General features: G+C 37.9%; 1 protein-coding gene across 1 annotated transcript in view; it reads left to right on the top strand.

Annotated features, from left to right (window-relative positions):
- Positions 1-266: 266 nt before the first annotated feature.
- The window catches only part of LHFPL1 (LHFPL tetraspan subfamily member 1), a 62,461-nt gene continuing 40,861 nt past the window's right edge, over positions 267-21,866 (top strand). Inside the window, exons 1-2 of the mRNA XM_004614479.2 lie at positions 267-398; positions 7,900-8,295. Of these exons, the coding sequence (XP_004614536.1) occupies positions 7,914-8,295 (382 nt within the window). The 5' untranslated portion in view covers positions 267-398; positions 7,900-7,913. The remainder of the gene's footprint in view (positions 399-7,899; positions 8,296-21,866) is intronic.

Below are 21,866 nucleotides of genomic sequence, written 5' to 3'. Positions count from 1 at the left end.
TGAGACAATCTCTATTCCTCAACAGGCATTAAGTTAGCAGCAGTTCCTAACTGTGGCAGATCATTTATATGTATGCTCACACATACACATACACTCACACATAATACAGCCCACTGACTTGGCAGCTGTAAGACTGGAGGTGGGGTACTTTGTGCCTGCTAAGCTACTTCAAATGCTTGAATGTTTGAGGTACGATGTGACGCTTCCAGCATGTTTGGAGTTAACTCCTATTAGGTTGGACTCCACCCCTTTATCCCAAAGGTAAAGCAAGGGTTTCAGGCATCACTGCAAAGAGCAGCTGGGATTCCCATCCCCTTCTGACAAGCTGTGAGGAGAAATTGGTTCTCAGATCTGAATCTCAAGAGAGGGAACAAGTCAATCAGCCTTGTGTTCAGAAGGTAAATTTGCAACTTGGGTCAAATGCAATTGAAACAGCTGGATAAGACTGCTTTGTTTTCCCCTTGGTCAGTCCCCCTTCTTCCTTTCCTTTTTCAGGCTTCCTGTCTTTTCATCTCACAATTCATAGAATTTGTTTTCTTTCCAAATGCAGCCTGGTGAATTTTTACATCTGAATAATTTGTTGTAGGCAAAAAGAATAAAAAGAATCAAGGTTGGATTATTAATTCATATTAACATGGTTTGAGTACCTAAGGGTTAAATTTGAGTTAAATTTTAGTTCTTCAAGAGAGCTGGTAATCTGAGGAGAGGATTTACAGAAATCTTGAATGGAGGGAGGGATTTTGTTTTTGACCTCTCTGAAAGTGGACCTACCTGATTTGCTGATATGCTGTGTAGATTTCTTAGACTTGCCTAAATTGTAGTTACGGGATTGAAATGGCGTGATGGATTAAATCAAAACACATACATGAAAGTCAGCCAGACTGAAAATAAAAGATCGCCTTCACTCAGTGACTATTCATGAATTCCTACTATGTGCCAAACATGATGATTTCCAGAGGAACCTGAAACATTTCAACCATAAATCCATTCCTGATAAAGAACAGAATTCAACTTTGTGGTGGAAAATTGAAAGTAGAAAGAAGCCTAGGGGTGAGGAGAAATTAAATGATCAAGTGGTCAGTGGTAGGAAGATTGTTCTGCTTCTTGGGTGACTTCAACTTTTCCTTTATGAGAAAATGGAGTCATCTGTAGAAAATAGAACTGACACCTCCACGTATTTCTATTTCACCTGAACTTTATGTTTCATAGTATCCTTGTTACAGATAAAAGTGAAAAGCAGAGTTTTTGGAAGATCCTCTATAGTTCATGTATTGAACAGAGAAAATCAGAGGATTGTGTTTCAGATGTAATTACCAAATCTGAGCTCCTTTCTAGTAAAGCAGTTCTCTCATTCATTAGTTCTCATCAGAATCAACCAGGAATTTTTGCTGTTGCTGAAGTTGTTGTTGCTGTTTTTGAACTGCAAAAACACTGTTCAGGGGACCAGGGGAAACTCACTTTCTTGGTCTGACAAAGCAGGCCTAAAATTCATAGGCTGAGCAATCCTAAACTGTGTAGGTCTTGTGGTTCTGGTAGCCACCAGGGTTATACCGAACATTGCTCGAGGAGTGATTGAACTCAGGAAATTCTGCATGCAATACATTGAATACAGCCCTTTGAAATATGTCCCCAGCACTGAAGATTTTAAGTTAAAGATTCCTAAAAGTTCTAATTCAGAGAATCTTGGAAGATATTTCCTCTTCTGCAATTTGAAGAGGTATTAAAGGGGATTCTGATTTAGGGAGATAAAACATTCAATTTAGGAGGACTCTTAATATGCCAAGCTGCCTTCCAGTTCCTCTGAGGTAGCTAGAGAACATTCAGCTACTTTCTTCCCACAGTGGCCAAATTAACAGATGTGGCCATTTGTGGTGACATTTTATTTACAGCCCTGGTAAAAGAATTGTTGAACATTAATAGCAAGGCTGGGACTAAGAATCTAAGGTTGAAAATTTGTTTACTAGTTAGTCTATTATTAGTAAGACTTAGCATCATTTTCCTAGGTAGGTTCTTAGGAATATGTTCCCACTGATGGATAATATTAGATAGGACTCCCAGCCAACAAATTCATCACTAAACATGGTGGGTTTGGCCTAACAAGACTGAGAACTGTGGTGACGATTACTAGTAGGCACTCTAATTTTCCACGTAAAGATAGTTGTGGAGCTCTGTGAGAAGAATTTTTATTAGGAGATGGATAAGCTCATGTAAATTTAGCAGCCTTACTCTTCTTCCTACATTTCAACCGCAGACTATAGTAAAATAGAGTTGTCTGACTTGTAGAGCACTCTTTTGGAGCTTTTGTGTATATATACTTGCTACTCTAACTACCCCCTTATTCAGAATTTATCTTCTATCTTATTAATAGCTCAATTGGTCCTCTTTCTACTTACTTTTTGCCTTCCTGATTTTATTATTTTTTGTAATATTTCCAATTCAGAATGAATGGATATGAAGAAGTAAATGAAACCAACAAAGCTAGGTTTGCTATTCTTTCTACCCCAGACTAAAACAGGAGAACAATAAGACTTAAAAAACATAAAGCCTGAAAAATTAGAAAGAAGAGACTAAAGTCAAATGAGCTCTTTTAAAGCAGAGAGTAAAAATTAATTGCCAGGTTTTTGGGAGAGAGGAAAGGTAAAGTTTCCCAATGGGTATAAAGTTTCAGTTATGTTAGATAACTAAATTTAAAAGACATGGTGCATAACTTTGCATCTGTAGAGAAAAACATAACACTTTATTTACAATTTTAGTACACTTTATATTATATTAGTAGGATAGATATCATATTAAGTGTTATTAAAACACACATACAGGAAAAATGCAAGAAATTTGGAAGGTTCTGAATATGTTCAGTGTCATTACACATGTAACTATATGTAAAAATTCATCATGATGCATACCTTAAATGCTTTTAATGTTTCGGATATCAATTGTTCTTTCAGAAATGTTTTCAAAAGTAAGTATCTGCTACTCTCACTATAAGCCTACTCTGTACCTTCCTAGTGGAGAAATACTGCTACTTTGCTGGTTGATATGATGTGGCAATATCGTGCCCCTAAAATATATAAACATTTGCATGCTTATAAGCCAATGTTGCACCAGTAATAGAAAATTTAAAATAAATCACTTAAAGTGAAAAAAAGGAATTTTTTGTTTTGGGGCCATACCCTGTGGTGCTAGGGATATACACCAGGCTCTACACTCAGGGATAAATCCTGGTTAGGCTTGGGGGGCCATGTATGGTGCCAAAATCAAACACTGGGCCAGCAACTCTACAAGGTAAACACCCTACCCGCTGTACTATCACTCCAGTCAAAAGAAGTTATTTTTGAGCCATTGATGCACAAATGGGAATTTGAGCTCTTGAAAGAGTTACTTTGGGAGATGATTTCAGGCACAGGAGATCCAGAGCAACTCCCACTGTAAAGAGATATAGAGTGAAAGAGAAATTGTTTAGGCACTCCAGAGACAAAAAGTGAAGAGAAAAGTGTTGGGAAAGTAGGAATACATTGATTTTTATGCTGCATCTGAAGCATAAAAATATAGACTAGTCATACTATTCTTATTTCTGATACAAAGAGTCATAAGTGGCAAACATATCACTGGAAAAATACTATTCACCTTCAGTAGAAATATTTGCCTCTGTATTTTAACATCTCATAAGAAAGTTCATTGAGTATGATGCATTTGTAATAGTAGGCAATGCACAGTCTGCGGATATGAAGAGAAAGGCTGTTCATGTTATTTTGCCAAAAATTTTGCCCACAAATTTGTTCTGTACAGATAACTCTGAAACCAGCAGTTTCTCAGTCATGTTTTCTCCAGAAGTTGAAAGTCTGAACTCCTTTTTTGTACTATTTCATGTTCTGGTCATTAACTTGCTGGCTGCTTTTCCCAGACCTGTTATCCCTTGGTAAAGTAGTAGTTTCCTTAACTGAAAAATTACATGACAAATTCAAAAGCGTAATAAAACAGTTTAAGTGTTTTTCTGTGCTGACAAGAGAGTAGTTGAGATACAGGAAGGAAGTAGTTTGTTTTTCTGTAGAAAGAAAAATATGAGAAATATTTCACTGACACTAAGTACCTTACAATGTGTATATACACATATGAGTAAAAAGGACAGAATGAGTAATAAAACATTTAACAATGGGACACCACAAGGAAAGGTAGAGTGCCCCTTTGAAGGAGAAAAGTTAAAATAAATATAAAATACTAGCAATGTGAGTCTATGAAGGACTTTCATCTGTTTTTTTTTTCTTTTTGGGTCACACCTGGCGATACACAGGGGTTACTCCTGGCTCTGCACTCAGGAATTACTCCTGGCGGTGCTCAGGGGACCATATGGGATGCTGGGGATCGAACCCTGGTCGGGCAAGTGCAAGGCAAACGCCCTACCCGCTGTGCTATTGCTCCAGCCCCAAGGACTTTCATCTGAAGGACAGTGTATAAGATGTTCTCTGCCTCCTTTGAGGATGGATCAAAGGGATTTGTCTTATGTTCTACAAGAAAAGGTTAAAATGAGCTAAACCAAATGATTTATTGACAATGAGAGATGTTAGACTATTGACAAAAATTGTAGTGTCTTATTTCTAGAGTTCTTTAAAAGGAGTATATATAATTATTTGACATGCACAATTTATGTGACTTCCTGCCTCAAATAAGTTGAAGTGATCTCTATTGAATGGTTCTCTTTTATGATAATAACAGTATGTCTAAAAACTAATGAACATTTAGCTAATTTTATGGAATTAATGAACACTAATCTTTAGTAAGGACAGTAAAACTCACATCTCATGATTATACCCTGGTTATTGCCTTTTTGCCATATCTCTGCATATCACGCTACCACTCCTAAAAAGTCTCAAACAAGCAACTCATTTGAAAGAAGGAGAAACAAGGGATTATGGACTGTGTAAAATGTGAAGAGAGAGGATCAAAATCAGTACTCTCACAAGTATTTCTGCACATTGACCTCAAAATGCCACTAAAATGAAATTTTGTGACAGGTTTGGTAGAATTGTTGTTATTATTATCATTATCATTATTATTGTTATTTTGTGGTTTTTGGAATTGAGCTTATGAACTCAGATGTGTAAGGTAAGTGCTCTACACTGAGCTGCATCCCTAGCCAATACTATATCTGTACAATTATATACTTATACAATATATATGATAATAAAATAAATTTATACAATTCAGTATTTAATAATAGATGTTTTAAAGCAGCCTCAATTGTCACTGATGTTCATAATTTTATATCAGAACCTCTCCCCTATTTTTCTAATATAGTCTTAGTAACACTTTTAGTTCTGGTTCTGCTCTAAATTCTTTGTCTTTTTAAATATTTTCATACTGGGCTTTAAACTCTTAAGATAATGATTTACTTGGGAGTATATATGGGGTTCTGAGGATGATTCGTGAACCTGAAACTGTTAATGCTCTTGCTCCATTGTGTTATGCTTATTTTAGAAATATTTACCTTCCTTATGCTGTCTATTTTTCCTTCTAGTTTTCTCTTCATCCTTAAACACTTTTTGAAATGCAGATGGGAACATTGAGTCTTATAATGATATACTTACTGGAGTTATGAGAGTATGGGGGGAGCTTACATGTGAAGAAAAGGTGGTAAATGATGACTCTGCCACTGAAAGTTGCACAACTTTGGCAAGTCAATTAGCTATCTGACTTCCAATTTGAAAATGTGTAAATTGGTGATAACATAATTCTTACCAACCCAAGAAGACAGTTTGGAAAGTGCACATGAAGCAATGGATTGGGAGGAGATTATTATGATAAGTCAGAAACTCTTAATAGCTCGTTTCCTTCCATCCTCTGGTGTTGACTTCTTCACCAGGAAGTCCACAGCAGAAGAATGCTTGCACTTTTCATAATCATACAAACCCTAATGTAAGAAACAGAGGCATTACCTAATCGTGGCCCCAAATACCTGCTTTCTAACAGCAATTACTCAAAAACAGTTCCACTTCTACTCTTGTTGGCTTTCAATCCCTTCTCGCATCTTTCTCTCATTTTCCCTCACTCAGGCACAAAGCCTCATTCCCAGGGGTCCAGTTCAGGGCACTTTCTTCCCAAGCTCTAACATTCCAAAGTAAGCACCTGCAATTTATGATCTCTGCTCCCTTCCTGTATGAAGCACAGAGCACACAATGCATAAGTAGCAAGAGGGGAATTGTGGTGGAATGAAAAAAAGAGTATTACACTAAGAATCAAATAACAAGACTCCGGTCTGGCCAGTGTAGCTTACTAGATCTTTACCTTCCGGGAAATAACTTCCTCCCAATATCCCCATATGTAAAGTGATGGTGAGTTGGGGACGACATTAGCACAGAGAAGCACTGGTCTAAGGATCTACAGATCACATTTCTGATTCCGGTGTTGCTGCTTGCTAACATACACTATAATTTGGAGGAAATTATTTCCCCCATTTACTAGGCCATAATCCCTCATATGTAAAACAAGAAGGTTGAATTAGGTGATTCATTACAGTCTCTGCCAACCAAGAAGTGGGATGATTCCACGAAATGTGTTTCATTAAACAAACTTGAATTAGAGTGCCAGCTCTGTGCCAGCCATTATTTGATGATGGCTATAAAAGGGCCTACAGCCCCTTAGACCTTGAGTATAATTGTTGCTTTCTCTTAACAAGTTACAAATTATCAGTGTGGCAGCCATGATAACCCAGCTTCTACACTTACCTTGCCTTTGCTTACCACACCCCTCCTTTCTCCTGCCACCTGTAACTTTGAGCAATGGTTATGAATCGTGAAGAAGTTTGTGAAATGTACTCTACCATCTGTATCCTGTCATCAACTGCTGTGTGGCCTCTGGCAGCCCTAATCGAAAAATAGGTCAGAAAGCAGTGGCAGTTTAATGGGGTTGAAAAGGAAGTGGTTGATTTTTGATGGAAGAATCTGTGAAAGTCATGTGTGAGTTGCAATGAGGAGACTAGATCAGAAAAGACTCAGCATCTGGAGTCTGAGATTAGTTGTTCTAAATGCAGCTTGAAAGGGCCTTAGGGATATATGTTCCTTATACTGGAAAGGGTGCCCGAATCATTTGAGAGATATGAGAATCTTCCTTGACCAGAATTAGTGAAGCATGAGATAGTTTATGTAGCAGTCAGTCTAGAGTTAATAACTTTTAATAGATTAAAAAGTTCACCCCATTTTGATTTGGGGGAAATTGACTGAACAGTGTTTGCTCAACAATCGGCGAGAAGTAGGAGACTAGGCACCCTTTAGTTTATTCTATTTATGTCAATCTGGTTGATGCTTCCTAGTGAAAAGTCTACATTAACTTCTTTTCAGACATCCTACCTAGGTTAAATTACCATACCCTAAAACTCCAGAATTAGTTTTCTTTCCCTCTTTTCTCTTGTAGTAAGGGTGGACCTTATGGTTTATTATCTTACTTACTGACTCTCTGAGGACAACTTTTGAAATAAATAGAACTCCCTTTTAGGACTTTACTCCAATTATGACATTCTACTGGAATCCCGGGAAGTCTTGATTTCATTCAGACTTCCCTCTATCCACTTGTTTCATGCTCAAAGTTAAGAGTTGAAAGAAGTCTAATAAGGTTGTATTTGAGTTTGCAGAGTAGTCATTGATTTAGTTCTATGTTTCTCTCACTGCAGTCCATATACCATAGAATTCTGAATCAGGTGAAAAGAAGGCAAGATGAGAAGAGTGTTGGAAAGTCAGAATCTCATAAGGACCTGGGTGGTCCTGGAGAAAACAATCTTATGCAGAAACAGAGCCAAGTGGCACATAAAGAATCCAATAATTGGTTAGTTAGGTGGAAATTATACCAATGGAGTCTATATATAGCTTTATGCATTTGGTTCTGTGACCCAACTCATCTCCATCCCTGCAGAGAAACCTGGGACCATGAGGAGCAGCCTGACACTTGTGGGAACTCTCTGGGCCTTCTTGTCTCTTGTTACTGCTGTGGCCAGTTCTACCAGTTACTTCCTGCCTTACTGGCTCTTTGGATCCCAGCTGGGGAAGCCAGTGTCATTCAGCACATTCCGGAGGTGCAACTACCCTGTGCGGGGAGAGGGTCACAGTCTGATCATGGTGGAAGAGTGTGGGCGTTATGCCAGCTTCAAAGCCATTCCAAGCCTAGCCTGGCAGATGTGCACAGTGGTGACAGGTCTTGGCTGTGCTCTGCTACTCCTGGTGGCACTGGCTGCTGTCCTGGGCTGCTGCATGGAAGAGCTCATCTCCAGAATGATGGGACGTTGCATGGGAGCAGCGCAGTTTGTGGGAGGTAAGACTGTTGTTGGGATTGGGGAGGGTGGTAAGCTTAATTATGGGTGTCAGAATGTTACCTATTGGGAATATCTACTCAACTTCTCTCTCTGTCCAACTCTAATGCTATAAGACAGTTCCTCTTATATTATTTCATTAGGACAGTTCACTAGGACTCTCCAAAGTGCAATCTATACTAAGAGTTTATTCACTGACAAGTTGACTAATAGACAGAGTTGATAACTATTTTTACCCTCCACTTGCTTACCTTATTCCATCCACAGGTAGATTAAGAAGAGTAAGAATATTATCCATATCTGCTATCCAGGGGTAACAACATTTTTTCCAGTATGACTGGTCCAAAATAAAATTGAGTTCTATGAGCCCTAATTTATAATAGAAAGCCCAAGAATCTAATAAACATATACACATTACTAATGACTATGGTTTAAAATGTGCATCCCTCACCAAAGAAACACAACACTAATATTAAAATCCGAAGTACCACACATGCTCTAGGTTACTGAATAGTTGACTATGTCTAAGGTTCTCATTGTCAGGTAGCCAATTATAGTTAATCCAGGTTTCATATGCCTTAACCTGCTCCTAATTGTCTTATCTCATTTAGAATCCCTTTAAGTTTAGTATAGGAGGCCAGGAATATGTGTATGAGGGCTAAAAAGGAGAAAAATATAAAAGTGACATACTTCTTGGGCAGATAACAATAACCTCTCCTGTAATCACTTCTCTTTTCTTGAATTTGTTTTCAAGGAAAGATAAACCAGATCCCAATTACTTTTTTTCTGTCTCCAGTGATAGCATTCAGCAGTACTGGGTGTGAGATGTTAGTAATGAGATATGACAATGCATCTCAAAAGGGTATATTTTTAACAACTCCCTCCAAAGACACATTTAATAATGTCTTAAGACATATGTTTTTGTTATTATAACTCAAGGAGCTTTCTAGTGACATCCAGTAGGTAAAGATGAAGAATACTGAGGCGGGAGCAATAGCACAGTGGGTAGGGCATTTGCCTTGCACGCGACTGACCTAGGTTTGATTCCCAGCATCCCATATGGTCCCCTGAGCACCGCCAAGAGTAATTCCTGAATGCAGAGCCAGGAGTAAGCCCTGTGAATCTCCAGGTGTGATCCAAAAAGCAAAAAAAAGATGAGGAACACTGATAAATATTGCATGATATACAAGAATAAGATTCCTATTCCTAACACAGAAACACTGACTAGTCCAAATTGTCAATAGTGCCAAGGTCAAGAATCCCTAAGTTATAGTGATTTCTTGGTATGTTTACTAGAGCACCAGATTTTGGTTGTTGTGCCAGTTATGGTGATGTTATCTGGTTCCCTCTTTTTTTGGACTCAATGTAAAACTTTAATTCTAAGTTAAAACTCTATCCTTTCTTATTTTAATTTTCTTACCCTTTATCTATTGATAGTTTTATAATCACATTGTAAAGTTGTTTCTCCATTTCCTCCTTGAAAATCATGCCACAAAACTAGTTAGCAAGGTCAATAACTTTAAACCTCTTTTGGTAGTTTTTTGTCTGTTACAAATACTTTAAGCAGTCTTAATTCTCACCTGTATTCTTTCACACAATACAGCTAGCTCAGCACTTTCATGGAACATGATTTTAGGAAGTGACACGTGGCTGAAAGGAGAAAGAGATTGTCCTTGCATTTCATATTTATAGCCCTAGGCTAGAGCTTAGTATCTGGTACACAGCAAATATTCAGTAACTGAGAAAAAAGGTGCATGAATAAGGCAATGTCTATTGTAGGTTGGGAGAAGCTGGAGATGTGAGAGCTTTGCTCATTTATGTCGTTTTTTTTTTCCCAAACTCAGTTTCAGGGTTCTTGGCAGAGGGAGTTCTATTTTCTTCTGATGAGAGAGACAACTTAACCTATGTTACATTTCTAAAAGTTTTCTGTAGGGAATAAATAAGGAGACGCTCACTAATAGAAATCAGACCAGTAGCAATAGACTATATTAGATTCCAGTCATTAACAATAGCTCTTGATTTCTATTTTGCACTCAACCAAAACTTTCATAAAACCCATATTGTTTTACATATTAAGTGACTTAATTGATCTTACTACTGCTAGAAATTCAAAGGAAGATATTGAGGGAAAGTGTGGGTGCATGATGAAGATTTTACCATGTGGATTGAGTGAGGAAGAGCTTTGTCTGAGTGACAAGTACCATACAGAAGAATAAACATGTGTGTCATATTTCTCTTTAAGATTCTGTTATTCTATATTCCCCATTAAGCTTCGCTCATAGGAACATAGTCACAATGTCCACACTGAAATGATGCTTTTTAAAGTTCAATAATAATATGTCATTTGACAGTGTCTTTACAAAAGTTAAAACTCAAGGCGTGCTATAAGGTTTAACCCTGGGCAGGGAAATTATGTTACAAAGAATACTGCATTTTCAGTTTCTCCTTATGTAATAACAAGTATTTTGAGCTGTTTATTTATTTATTTGTTTATTTATTTATTTATTTATATAAAAATGGTGGGAGGGCACACACCAGCAATGCTTGGGTTACTCCTGGCCCTGCATTCAGGATTTTCTCCAGTGCTTGGGGGACCATATGGGACGCTGAGTATGGAATCCTGGTAAAAATGCCTACCTTACTTGCTGTACTATCTCTCCAGCCCCTCATGCTCCTTTTAAAATCTTGTGCCTGTGAAAGTCACAACAGATACGAAGGAATGGTGACGACTGCTTGAATGCATTACATTTTCAAGGAGCCCCTAATGTAGGGCACATGATCATTACCCAAAGCTCTCCAGTTTTCTTGGTTCTGATTTTCTAGGACGAATTTTTCCAATGTCAGGAAACAGCTTTAAGAGCAGTTTGAACTCCATGAATAAAAGACTCTAGAGAAAGAACTTTGGGGGTTAAATTTAAACTTGTTTAACCAAGGGGAATTGATTTTGTCACTCCAGCTCTGACTGTTTCTCGGCTTCTTGGCCACGAGAGCATTAACTGAAATACATCTGGGGGAGGAGCCTGTATATTTCAGGTCTGGTTTATCTCTTCCAGACCCCAAACCACTGAGGAGATACAATATCCATTAAGAACAACTCCCTCCCCCTGCCTGACTCTTGTTCCCCTGTTTGGCAGCTGCCCACAAAGATGAGCGGTGGGAAGTGGGAGAGACAGGAAGAAATAAAGAGCTGCTGGCTTGAGTCATACTTAGCAAGGTGACCTGATGGGGCCCTAGGGTCCCATTTACTCCACCTGCAACTGATCCATCTGGACAAGTCCAGGGTCCAAAGAGCCTTCCACTGGGATCGTCATGCCCTGCTCCATTTGGCGAAGGAAACATATGGCTAAGAGATTATTTCAACCCTGGAGATGCTGATGTTTCCAACCAGCTGGCTCCCAATCCCTGAGAACAGGGTCATTATTCACATTCCCCTGTGTATACATGTGCTAGATACTTGTAAATTATTCTCTATTTTCAATGAGAGCTAAGGAAAGAAGAAATAGGTGAGAGGTAAATATAAGGAACATCTTGGCAAGAAAGTGTAAGATCTTGGATCAGGTTACTTGAGGAAAGCCAAGAATCTTTTCAGAGGAAGGATGTATCAGAATCACCTAGAGTGCTTAAAAACGTGGATTCTTCTACTCTCCAGTTGTCTTTCCCATTATGATTTATAAAACAATCTGTAAAAAGCTGCATGTTCCTTAAAAAATTCCCCAAGTGACTCTAATGTATATATCGTGTTTCTATCCCCTAGCCCAAGTGAGAGCCACCAACCGGTATGTTTATTTTTATTTATTTATTTACAGGAAAGAATTCGACACAGCCATATAGGCACCCATAGTTTATACTATGTGAAGCCCTAGTGTTAACATGTATTAGTGTAATGCAAATTTACACAAGAGACATTACTGATTACTTGATTTGAGGAAAATGTGCTCTTTTTTAAAAAATTATTTTCTTCTGTGGAAACCTTACACATTTTGGAATGTCTTCCAAAGTTTTACTAGGTTTTACTTAATTTATCTTTACCGTGCTGAACAGGGTGATAAAAGTGACTTTTGGTTTGGAAAGTAATAGTCAAAGAAATGAACCTATCAGCAGAGATTCATGTAGCAAGCTAAAGAAATATGGAGAATGAGATCCCAGACTCTGAGTCTCAGTCCTGGAGTTGACACACTGGCTAATTAAAGTTTTAGTTTTTCCCTTTAGAAAGGAAGTGCTATTATTATGTTTTTCAAAATGGTCCTTCAATTACTTATATGAGAATGATCAAGGATGCTTATTAATGGAGATTCCTAAGTGACATTCTTAGCCTACTGAATTAAAACTACTATTGCCTGGCAACCTGTATTTTACACAGCATGTTGAGCCAATTTGGTTTTGAAAAGATGGTATGAAATATTTTAGATGGACTTTTACCACTTAGGAAATAGAATATGATCAATGCAGTTGAAATCTTTATATCCTAATCATATTTCCTTGCATGCACTACAAAGTAAGCGCTATCTTGTATTTGTTATTTATCATTCCAGACACCATGATTTCTGAATATTACACTAAAATTTGAGCGCCTCCACTCAGTTCTTCTATTCATAGTGTTGTCTCTTTCTAGACTTACCTTTTCCCCCTCCATCCTTGTTTATAAGTATCTATCTTCATCACTGTCAGTGTCATCCCGTTGCTCATCGATTGTTTGAGTGGGCACCAGTAACGTCTCTCATTGAGAGACTTATTGTTACTGTTTTTGGCATATCCAATATGCACGGGTAGCTTTCCAGGCTCTGCCGTGCGGGCTCCATACTCTTGGTAGCTTGCCGGGCTCTCCGAGAGGGGCGGAGGAATCAAACTCGGATCGACAGCGTGAAAGGCGAATGCCCAACTGCTGTGCTATCGCTCCAGCCCAGCCCCGTCTATCTTCATAAGGCAGGTCAAATGCAGCCTCTGTGAAGCCTCCCTTTATCTACAGCATATATTTCTAGGAAAGGTGAACTATGTTTATAACATGGTATAAACTATGAGCTTATAGAATGAATGGAAGATTTAAATGGGAGATTTACCTGGGAAGGGAAAGCTGAGCTATATCTAGAGAATAGACCTGCAAATTTTCCAAAATGTTTGAGTCCAAGTTGTTACAAGAACTAATAAACTGAACAAATTAACAAGTTAACCCATGTTAGGCTTCTGCTTAGGGTATCACTGTATCACTGTCTTCCCGTTGTTTGTCGATTTTCTCAAGCTGGCACCAGTAATGTCTCTATTACACTCAGCCCTGAGATTTTAGCAGCCTCTCTTTACTTGTCTTTCCCAATGATTGGAGGCTCTTTCAGGGTCAAGGGAATGAGACCCATCGCTACTGTTTTTGGCATATATAATACACCACGGGTAGCTTGCCAGGCTCTGCTGTGCGGGCAGGATACTCTTGATACCTTGCTGGGCTCTCCAAGAGGTATATATATATATATATACATATATATATACATATATATGTATATATATATGCTTAGGGTAGGAAATTCAAACAACCCTACATGTTATATGTTATAGATATTTGGGGATGCAATGGAATTATAAAATAATGGCTGTCTACTCAAACTCGTGGGCTGAGCGATAGCACAGCGGTTGGGCTTTAGCCTTTCATGTGGCCAACCCGTGTTCGATTCCTCTGCCCCTCTCGGAGAGCCTGGCAAGCTACCGAGAGTATGGAGCCCACACGACAGAGCCTGGCAAGCTACCCGTGCACATTTGGATATGCCAAAAACAGTAACAATAAGTCTCTCAATGAGACTTTACTGGTACCCACTCGAACTCAAACTTGCATTCATGGAGGCAGGTTTTACCTACCCAGAGAGAACATTTAGGTATCTGGTTGAGAATATGCAGTTGGGAAAGAGTTAACTAGTTGTTGAGCTATAGTAATTCTGGTCAAAGGAGAAGGTGAGGGCAGCTGGATGTATTTAGAAGAAGGGTGATGTTATCTGGTTCCAAGTTCTATATGAGATTGTGTGCCTGGGAGTTTGTATTGGCACTCAAGTTGCTATGAGGGTGGAGGCTAAATAAAATGTCTTATTCCAGGCTTCTTTTTGGTCAGGTCAGTGATTCAAGATACAGTGAACATACAGTTTTGGAAGATTTGTTATGTTTTGAAATAGTTCTTATGGAGGGGAACAGTTGTGGAAAAGAACTGCTACAGTAGAAGTAGCAGAAGGGTAAAAATAGTAAGATACTCTAAGGTATTTTTCACTTTCTAAAGAAAGGTGACTATAAGAAAATCTTCTACTTAGCATATACAATTAGGACAGACTTCTATATGTTGTGATGAACAATAAAACTGGAGTTAACAAGGACACATAAAAAGCAAAGAGCAAGAGGTATGTATATCATAGTTGAGCATTCTCTGCCAATACAGTTTCTATTCTTAGTACTTAGCATTGTTTTATTAAGTGTTGGTACTTGTGGTAAATGCATCATAAGAGTTTTGGTGCTTTGAAATGAATATTTCTTGGCTGCAGTTACTGAATAAAATATCTGAATTCCTGTGAGAGTTGCAAGAATCTACATTTTAATAATCACCTACTGGGCTGGAGCAATAGCACAGTGGGTAGAGCGATAGCACAGCGGGGAGGGCATTTGCCTTGCACGTGATCAACCCGGGTTCGATTCCCAGCATCCCATATGGTCCCCTGAGCACCGCCAGGAGTGATTCCTGAGTGCAGAGCCAGGAGTAACCCCTGTGCATCGCTGGGTGTGACCTAAAAAGCAAAAAAAAATCACCTACTATTATAGAAGATAGGGAGGCCTGGAACTTGCAGATGATTTCCGTGTTGCTATTTGGAGCTTATTTTCACTATTCCCAATTATTGAAAATGGTTTGAAACAAATATGATTGTGGATATACTACCCCTATGGCTTCATCTTTAGTCTGACAGTATCTTTGTCCACCTAAAATAAAACATAATGAGATTAACTTTCAAATGCAAGTAAGATATCTTTATGAAGAATATATGCAATTTATTTTTCTCACCTGTCTAAAAAGCAAGAGAACATATGAGATTTGGTATGGGTTTTTAGGCAGGTTGGTTAGCTCATATACACTATGACAGAGCAGATACCTGCCAGATAAAATTCCTAGTCTCTCACTTAGTGCCTCTGAAAAATTGCAAGGCAACTACAGGCAGGTTTTCTTTGGAACTGAGTCTTTTTTAACTTTTGACCTTTTATTTGTTATTACAACAAAGAAGAGAGAAATAAATTTGCATAGACAATATGGGTGGAAACTGAGAAAGGATCCATCGGGATAGGTTGCTTTTAAATATTTAAAATATTTGTGGGGTATTTTCTATGTACCAGGCACTTTATTCCTGAAATAACTATAATATAGAATAATATTATGCCCATTTAAAAGTGAGGTAACTGCCGCATAAAGAAGTTATTCTCATTAACTCTTATTTTATAGGTAGTACTCTGGAAGCAGGAATCCTATTCTCTGACTTGTACCTAATATTAGAGGATTTTGTGTAATTTGTGATTAAAACAAGGGATATTGTTTCATTGAGAGATACTAAGTAAGTTGCCTAAAATCACAAAGACTTTAAGTGACAAGACTAGGATCTAAATTTAGGTCTATGCTGCCACAGAATTGATTCTTTTATTTTCAGTCTTATTTATATGTAATTTGTATATATGTATAAGCTTAAGGTGTCTAAAGCGATGATTAAATAAAAAATAATTTTAGGTAACAGATTTATCACCTTACAATTTTGGGGGGTTCACACCCAGCGATGTACAGGGGTTACTCCTGGCTTTACACTCAGGAATTACTCCTGGCTGTGCTAAAGGGACCATATGGAATGCTGGGAATCAAACCCGGGTTGGCCTGGTGCAATGCAAACACCCTACCCACTGTACCCACTCGAGCTCCATCTTACGATTTTTAATATGGGAGAACATTCAAGTTCTGTTTTCTTATTAGTTTACAAGTATATAGTACAAAATTATTCTATTAACCATATGTTGTATTTTCTCTCTGGGACTAATGTCTATAAAATTCAACATGCCTGCTAGAAATATTGTTCAAAGCTGGTCTTTTCTAGATCCCCATGTCCAGGTGGTAGAGCCTCTCAAGGTTGATGATTTCTCTGGTTAGTGAAGAAAAGTCTTGCTAGTAATTGGCTGTGTGATGTTGGATACATCCCTTTTCCTTTTCGGTATTCACATTTGCAATGGGTGAAGTGATTAGAATAGGTAATATATAAAGGCCTTTCCCTCTTTAAAATTCTATTGCTATATAAGGTATCACGTGTGATCCCAGTCCTGCTATGCTATCCCTTCAGAAGTCACCTATTTTGGTTATTGTGGGTGAAACAACGCTGTTAGAAAGGAAAGAGATACACTTAATTGAACACATATAATATACCTGCTACCAAGTGCTCAGTGTTTAAGAATACAATGACTCCTTACTTCAAGAAAGCCATACTCTGGTGAAGGAAGCAGCCAGCAAACAGTTGAAAATCCTATGTATCATTTATGGTTATTCAACCCTGAATAAGCTCGAACTTGTCTGAAAAAGATGTTCCACAGAAGTAAATGTACGGTGCTATGGTAACAGGAGAAGAAACACATAACTGATTTGGGGGGCTAAGAGAGCAAGAATGAAGAGTAATGGCTTCCTGGAGAGGTAATCCTTGACTGAGATCTTCAGTATGGTAAGTTCTAAAGTGCAAGAAATGGAAGATTATGAGTATTTTCCCCTCTAATGTCAAGAAACGCACATGATCAACGTTAATTCCCACTTGAGCAGAGTTGTCTCAGGTTCCATGTATCTGAATGTAGAAGTTGGAAAGAGTAGCTGATATTATATAAATGCATGTTTTTTTCTTCCTTTCCATATGGAACAGCTCACTTATTTTTTAATTTAAAAAATGTTAATAAATCACCATGAGATACAGTTACATACTTACAAACTTTCTTGATTACATTTAAGTCATACAGTGATCGAGTACCCATCCCTCCACCAGTGCCCATTCTCCACCACCAATGTTCCCAGTGTCCCTCCCACCACCCCACCCCTGCCCTCTGCCTCTGTGGCAGGCATATTCCTTTTCACTCTCTCTCTCTTTTTGGGTGTTATGGTTTGCAATGCAGTTAGTAAATGGCCATCATGTTGGGTCTATAGTCTACTTTCAGCACACATCTCCCATCCCGGGACAGCTCATTTATTTATCAACTCTTCCCTATTAGAGAATACTCCAGCAACAGGGTAAAGTTTAGGTTTCATTTCCAATTTTGTCTTTAACCCATTGTGAAAGCTGAAGGACTCACAAACACTGTCTTTTACCTCATATTATTATTTCATTTATTTGTGGTAAGAAAGAGAAATGTGTTTATTGGCATCATTGGCACAGAATAAATTCTAGATCCTGGAAAAGTCTTTATCATTAATTTTGTTTCCTTTGAGACTAGAAGGCAGACAAGAATGACTTTTTTCCTCTTTGTTGTTTGTTTCTAAACTTCTCCTCACTGTTGTAGTTCTGCTTTCCTATTTAAACCATTTTCCCCATTTCTTGTATTTTTTCTCTGTTCACACCAGATACTGAGTTTGGCCATTATGTTATAGACAAGTTTAGAACATACTTAGACAACTTTCAGAAGGATTCTTGGGAAGGTGAAGGTATTAGTATTATCTCCTAAGAAGTCATCTTAAATCTTCTTCAATTAGGGAAGAGAGTTAAGCAGAGACCACCAATCCTGGAGAGTACTGCCTTTCACTGTAGAGCTGAAGCTTACAGCTCTGGAACCTAAAAACATCCCATTATTCATCAATGATTATGCACTTGTGCTGTGAACATTCTCTGTTTTGTATTAATTTCTGAGGGTATATTTATGGTCAGTGACACTACCCCAGGACTTTTGGTGTAGCCTGGAAGTACAGTGATTTTATAATTAGTCTCTCTTGATTGCAAGTAGCAGAGGATGATGTAAGTTTTCTCTATGAAAAGAGGGCTTGCTATATAGCATTAGACAGTTGAAATAGGAAGCTATTTTGAAGGACTGAATTCTCTCTAAAGTTTTAATTGGCAGTCTAGAAGTTGTTTCTCATGGCATGTCTACTTTATAACTTTATATTCTCTCCTTATAATAGCTAGTTTTCCCAACTTATCAAGAATGCTGTCTATTCACTATTTTGGATAATACTTGTACAGTTTAACCCAGCTGTTTTTGTACCACACTTGGCAGTGCTCAAGGGTTATTCCTGGTTATGAACTCAGGAATTAGTTCTGGTGGTGCTCAGGGGACCATATGGGATGCCAGAGATTGAACCTGGGTTGGCCATGTGCAAGGCAAATGGCCTACCCACTGTACAATCACTCTGCCCCCAGACCATTATATTTTATGGCTTCCACCCAACCTCTGCTTCATATACTAATTAGCTCAACCTTTCTATGTTTTGTGGTTAAAATTTCAGAAATCAGACTCTGGTACAATTTATACTTTTATGCCAAATTATGAATTTACCCATTACTGGAAGTAAATTAATTTGGTAACTTTTGTGCTATACTGCTTTACATCGAATACAATATGGTGAGGCACAAGGTAGGATCATAGTTTGCAAAATGTGAAAACTCAGGCAGCAAGAAATATTTGTGGATTTGAGTTGCCCTCTGAAGGTAGTGTAGACAAGCAGAAAACGATTTGTATCTCTAGTAAGAAGAATAAGGTTATAATTATGTTCTAGATAGTCTTCTTGTGGTCAGTAAAGAATTTAAACAAAAGGGGGTTTAAGTAAGAGATATATGAGACAAAGAAGACAAAGGAAAAATATGTGCATAAATGTATGTTTATATATTTATGTATATATCTGACAAAGAAAGGAAAATTGTGGTCATTTATATATGACAAAGTAGGGAGAAATTGTGGTCATAAATTTAGGTTGCAAAAGGATTTTTGTAACAGGGAGTGTGGAGCCCCACTCAGGAGTATAAAACTAGGTAATGACCTTTAATAATGCTACAGATTCCAGACATCCACACAGCCAAATATCCAAATATAGTTGGCCCTCCACAGGCTCCATATCCATGGGTTCAAGCAACTAACATCTACAGTTGGCCCAATCAGTTATGTTGGCCAAAGGATAATAAGAAACACATGTGTGAGTGGATTTGTGCAGTTCAAACCTATGCTGTATTGTTCCAGCTTAAGTGTATATTTTCTGCAGACTTCACTCTGACAGCTGACTCCAAGTTATAAAAATCATGATCTATCTTCCACTAGTAAGAATGTACTTGAGTCCTAGAAAAGGTTTACAAAAGACTAGTATGCTATAAATTGCTACTATTTGTAAAGCAGAAGAAGGAAAATAGGGGTCTTGTTGATGAGGCAAAACAAACTTCGTGAGTAAAGAACATTTGATTGTAGAATGTACATTGATTGATCTTTATTCCAAGTATTGACCTTTATGAGCTGCACCATTTTAAAAAAAATTATTGAATCACCGTGAGATAGTTACAAGCTTTAATTTTTGGGTTATAATCTCACAATGATCAAATACCCATACCTCCACCAGTGCACATTCCCCACCACCAATATCCCCGGAATACCCCTCCTTCCCTACCCTCCCCCTGCCTCTATGGCAAACAATATTCCCCATACTCTCTCTCTACTTTTGGGCATTATAGCTTGCAACACAGACATTGAGAGATCATCAAGTTTGGCCCATTATCTACTTTCGGCATGCATCTCCCATCTCAACTGGTTTCCAGCCATCATTTTCTTAGTGATCCCTTCTCTATTCCATCTGCCTTCTCCCCTCCGCTCATGAAGCAGTCTTCCAGCTATGGGGTAATCCCCCTGGCCCTTGTATGTCCTTGCATGTTTTTGTATGTCCTTGGATGTCAGCCTCATGTGATGTTATTTTATACCTCACAAATGAGGAGCTGCACCATTTGTAATATACCTCAAGTCACTTTCTATGGAAAAAAAGAAATCTTGCTGAACTTTCCGTACCACAGATATTTAAGATAAAAGGGAATTATTTTGATTTTTATTTCCTTGATGATTAGTGATATATTTTTTCATAAATCTTTTGGCCATCTGCAAGGGTCCTTTGAGGAAATATTCAATTCATCTTCTCCCATCATTTTTGGTGGCTTTATTAGTTTATTTGTAAAGTTCTGCCAGTGCTTTATATGTCTTGGGTCAACCCTGTAGCAGATGAGTGGTGGGCAAATATTTTCTCTCAGTCTGTGGGGTACTTTTTTAAATTTTAAATTTTGGTCATCATTTCTTTTGTGGTACAGAAGCTTCTTAGTTTGATAGAGTCCCCTTTGTTTATCTTTGCTTCTATTTCTTTGGCCAATGATATTGAATCATTGAAGATTTAGTGTAATGAAGAGTTATATCTTTGTTTTACTTAATAAAATCTATAGATTCAGGGCTGATATGGATTTCTTTAATCCATTTTGATTTGACTTTGGTGCTTGGCGTTAGAGTTCTGATTTCATTTTTTTTTGCATATAACTGGCCAGTTATATTTTTAACTGGCCAGTTATATGCAAAACAAATCATTTAAAAACGATTTGTTGGAGATGATTTCCCTGCTTCACTTCATATTTTTTGTTCTCTTACTGAAGGATACCTTTTAAATATACTTGGGATATTTACCTGGACCCTCGATTCTATTCCATTAGTCTTAGAGTCTACCACAATGAAATATCATTTTACACCAGTGTAAAACTGGTAAAAAGAGCAAAAACAATCAATGTTGTTATAGATGTAAGGAAAAAGGGACCTCATTCACTGCCGGTGGAAATGTCAATATTCCACTTTTTTAAAAGGAAAATTTAATTTTTATTATATATATACTTTACCAGGGTTTTATTTTTTTAAAAAATATTTATTTTTAAATTGAATCACAGTGAGATACACAGTTACAAAGCTGTTCATGACTAGGTTTCAGCCATATAATGTTCCAACAACTTTCTTCACCAGTGTACATTTTCCAACAGCAATGTGTCTAGTTTCCCTCCCACACTCTCTCCCTCTATGGCAGACACTTCACTCCCTTTCTCTCTCTCTTTCTCCCACTGTTACCTTTAGGCATTATGGTTTACAATACATATACTGAAAATCATTCCAGCTTTTTTGTAAAATAATGCACACACTTTTTCAAAGAAAATGAGTTTTCATGTGACCCAGAAATCCATTTTTTGGCTTCTATCCTAAGGGCCCAAAAATTCCATTCAGAGAAGAAATATGTGCTGCTATGTTCACTGAAGCACTATTAATTATAGACAAAATATGTAAATAACTCAAATAGCCAGGAATAGATGATTGGCTAAAGAAATGATGGCACATGTCTCCAGCCAGACTGACCAGTTAAATACTCTGGATTTTCTGGAGCACACAGCTGCATTCGAGGCCAGGAGACATCTCCTTACTCTACAGCACTGACATCCCAGCATTAGCATACTGTATTGAATGGGATGTAATGTAGAAACTGACCAATGTCAACTAACAAAACTCTAACACAAGGCTTAACCTGCAATAACAGCTTAGTAAACCCCCAGACAAGGACTTA

The sequence above is a fragment of the Sorex araneus genome, chromosome X (genome assembly GCF_027595985.1).
Source record: "Sorex araneus isolate mSorAra2 chromosome X, mSorAra2.pri, whole genome shotgun sequence".
In the NCBI taxonomy this organism is placed as follows: Eukaryota; Metazoa; Chordata; class Mammalia; order Eulipotyphla; family Soricidae; genus Sorex; species Sorex araneus.
The sequence above is the reverse complement of the archived record's forward strand: the minus strand, read 5'-3'. Positions and strand labels throughout refer to the sequence as shown.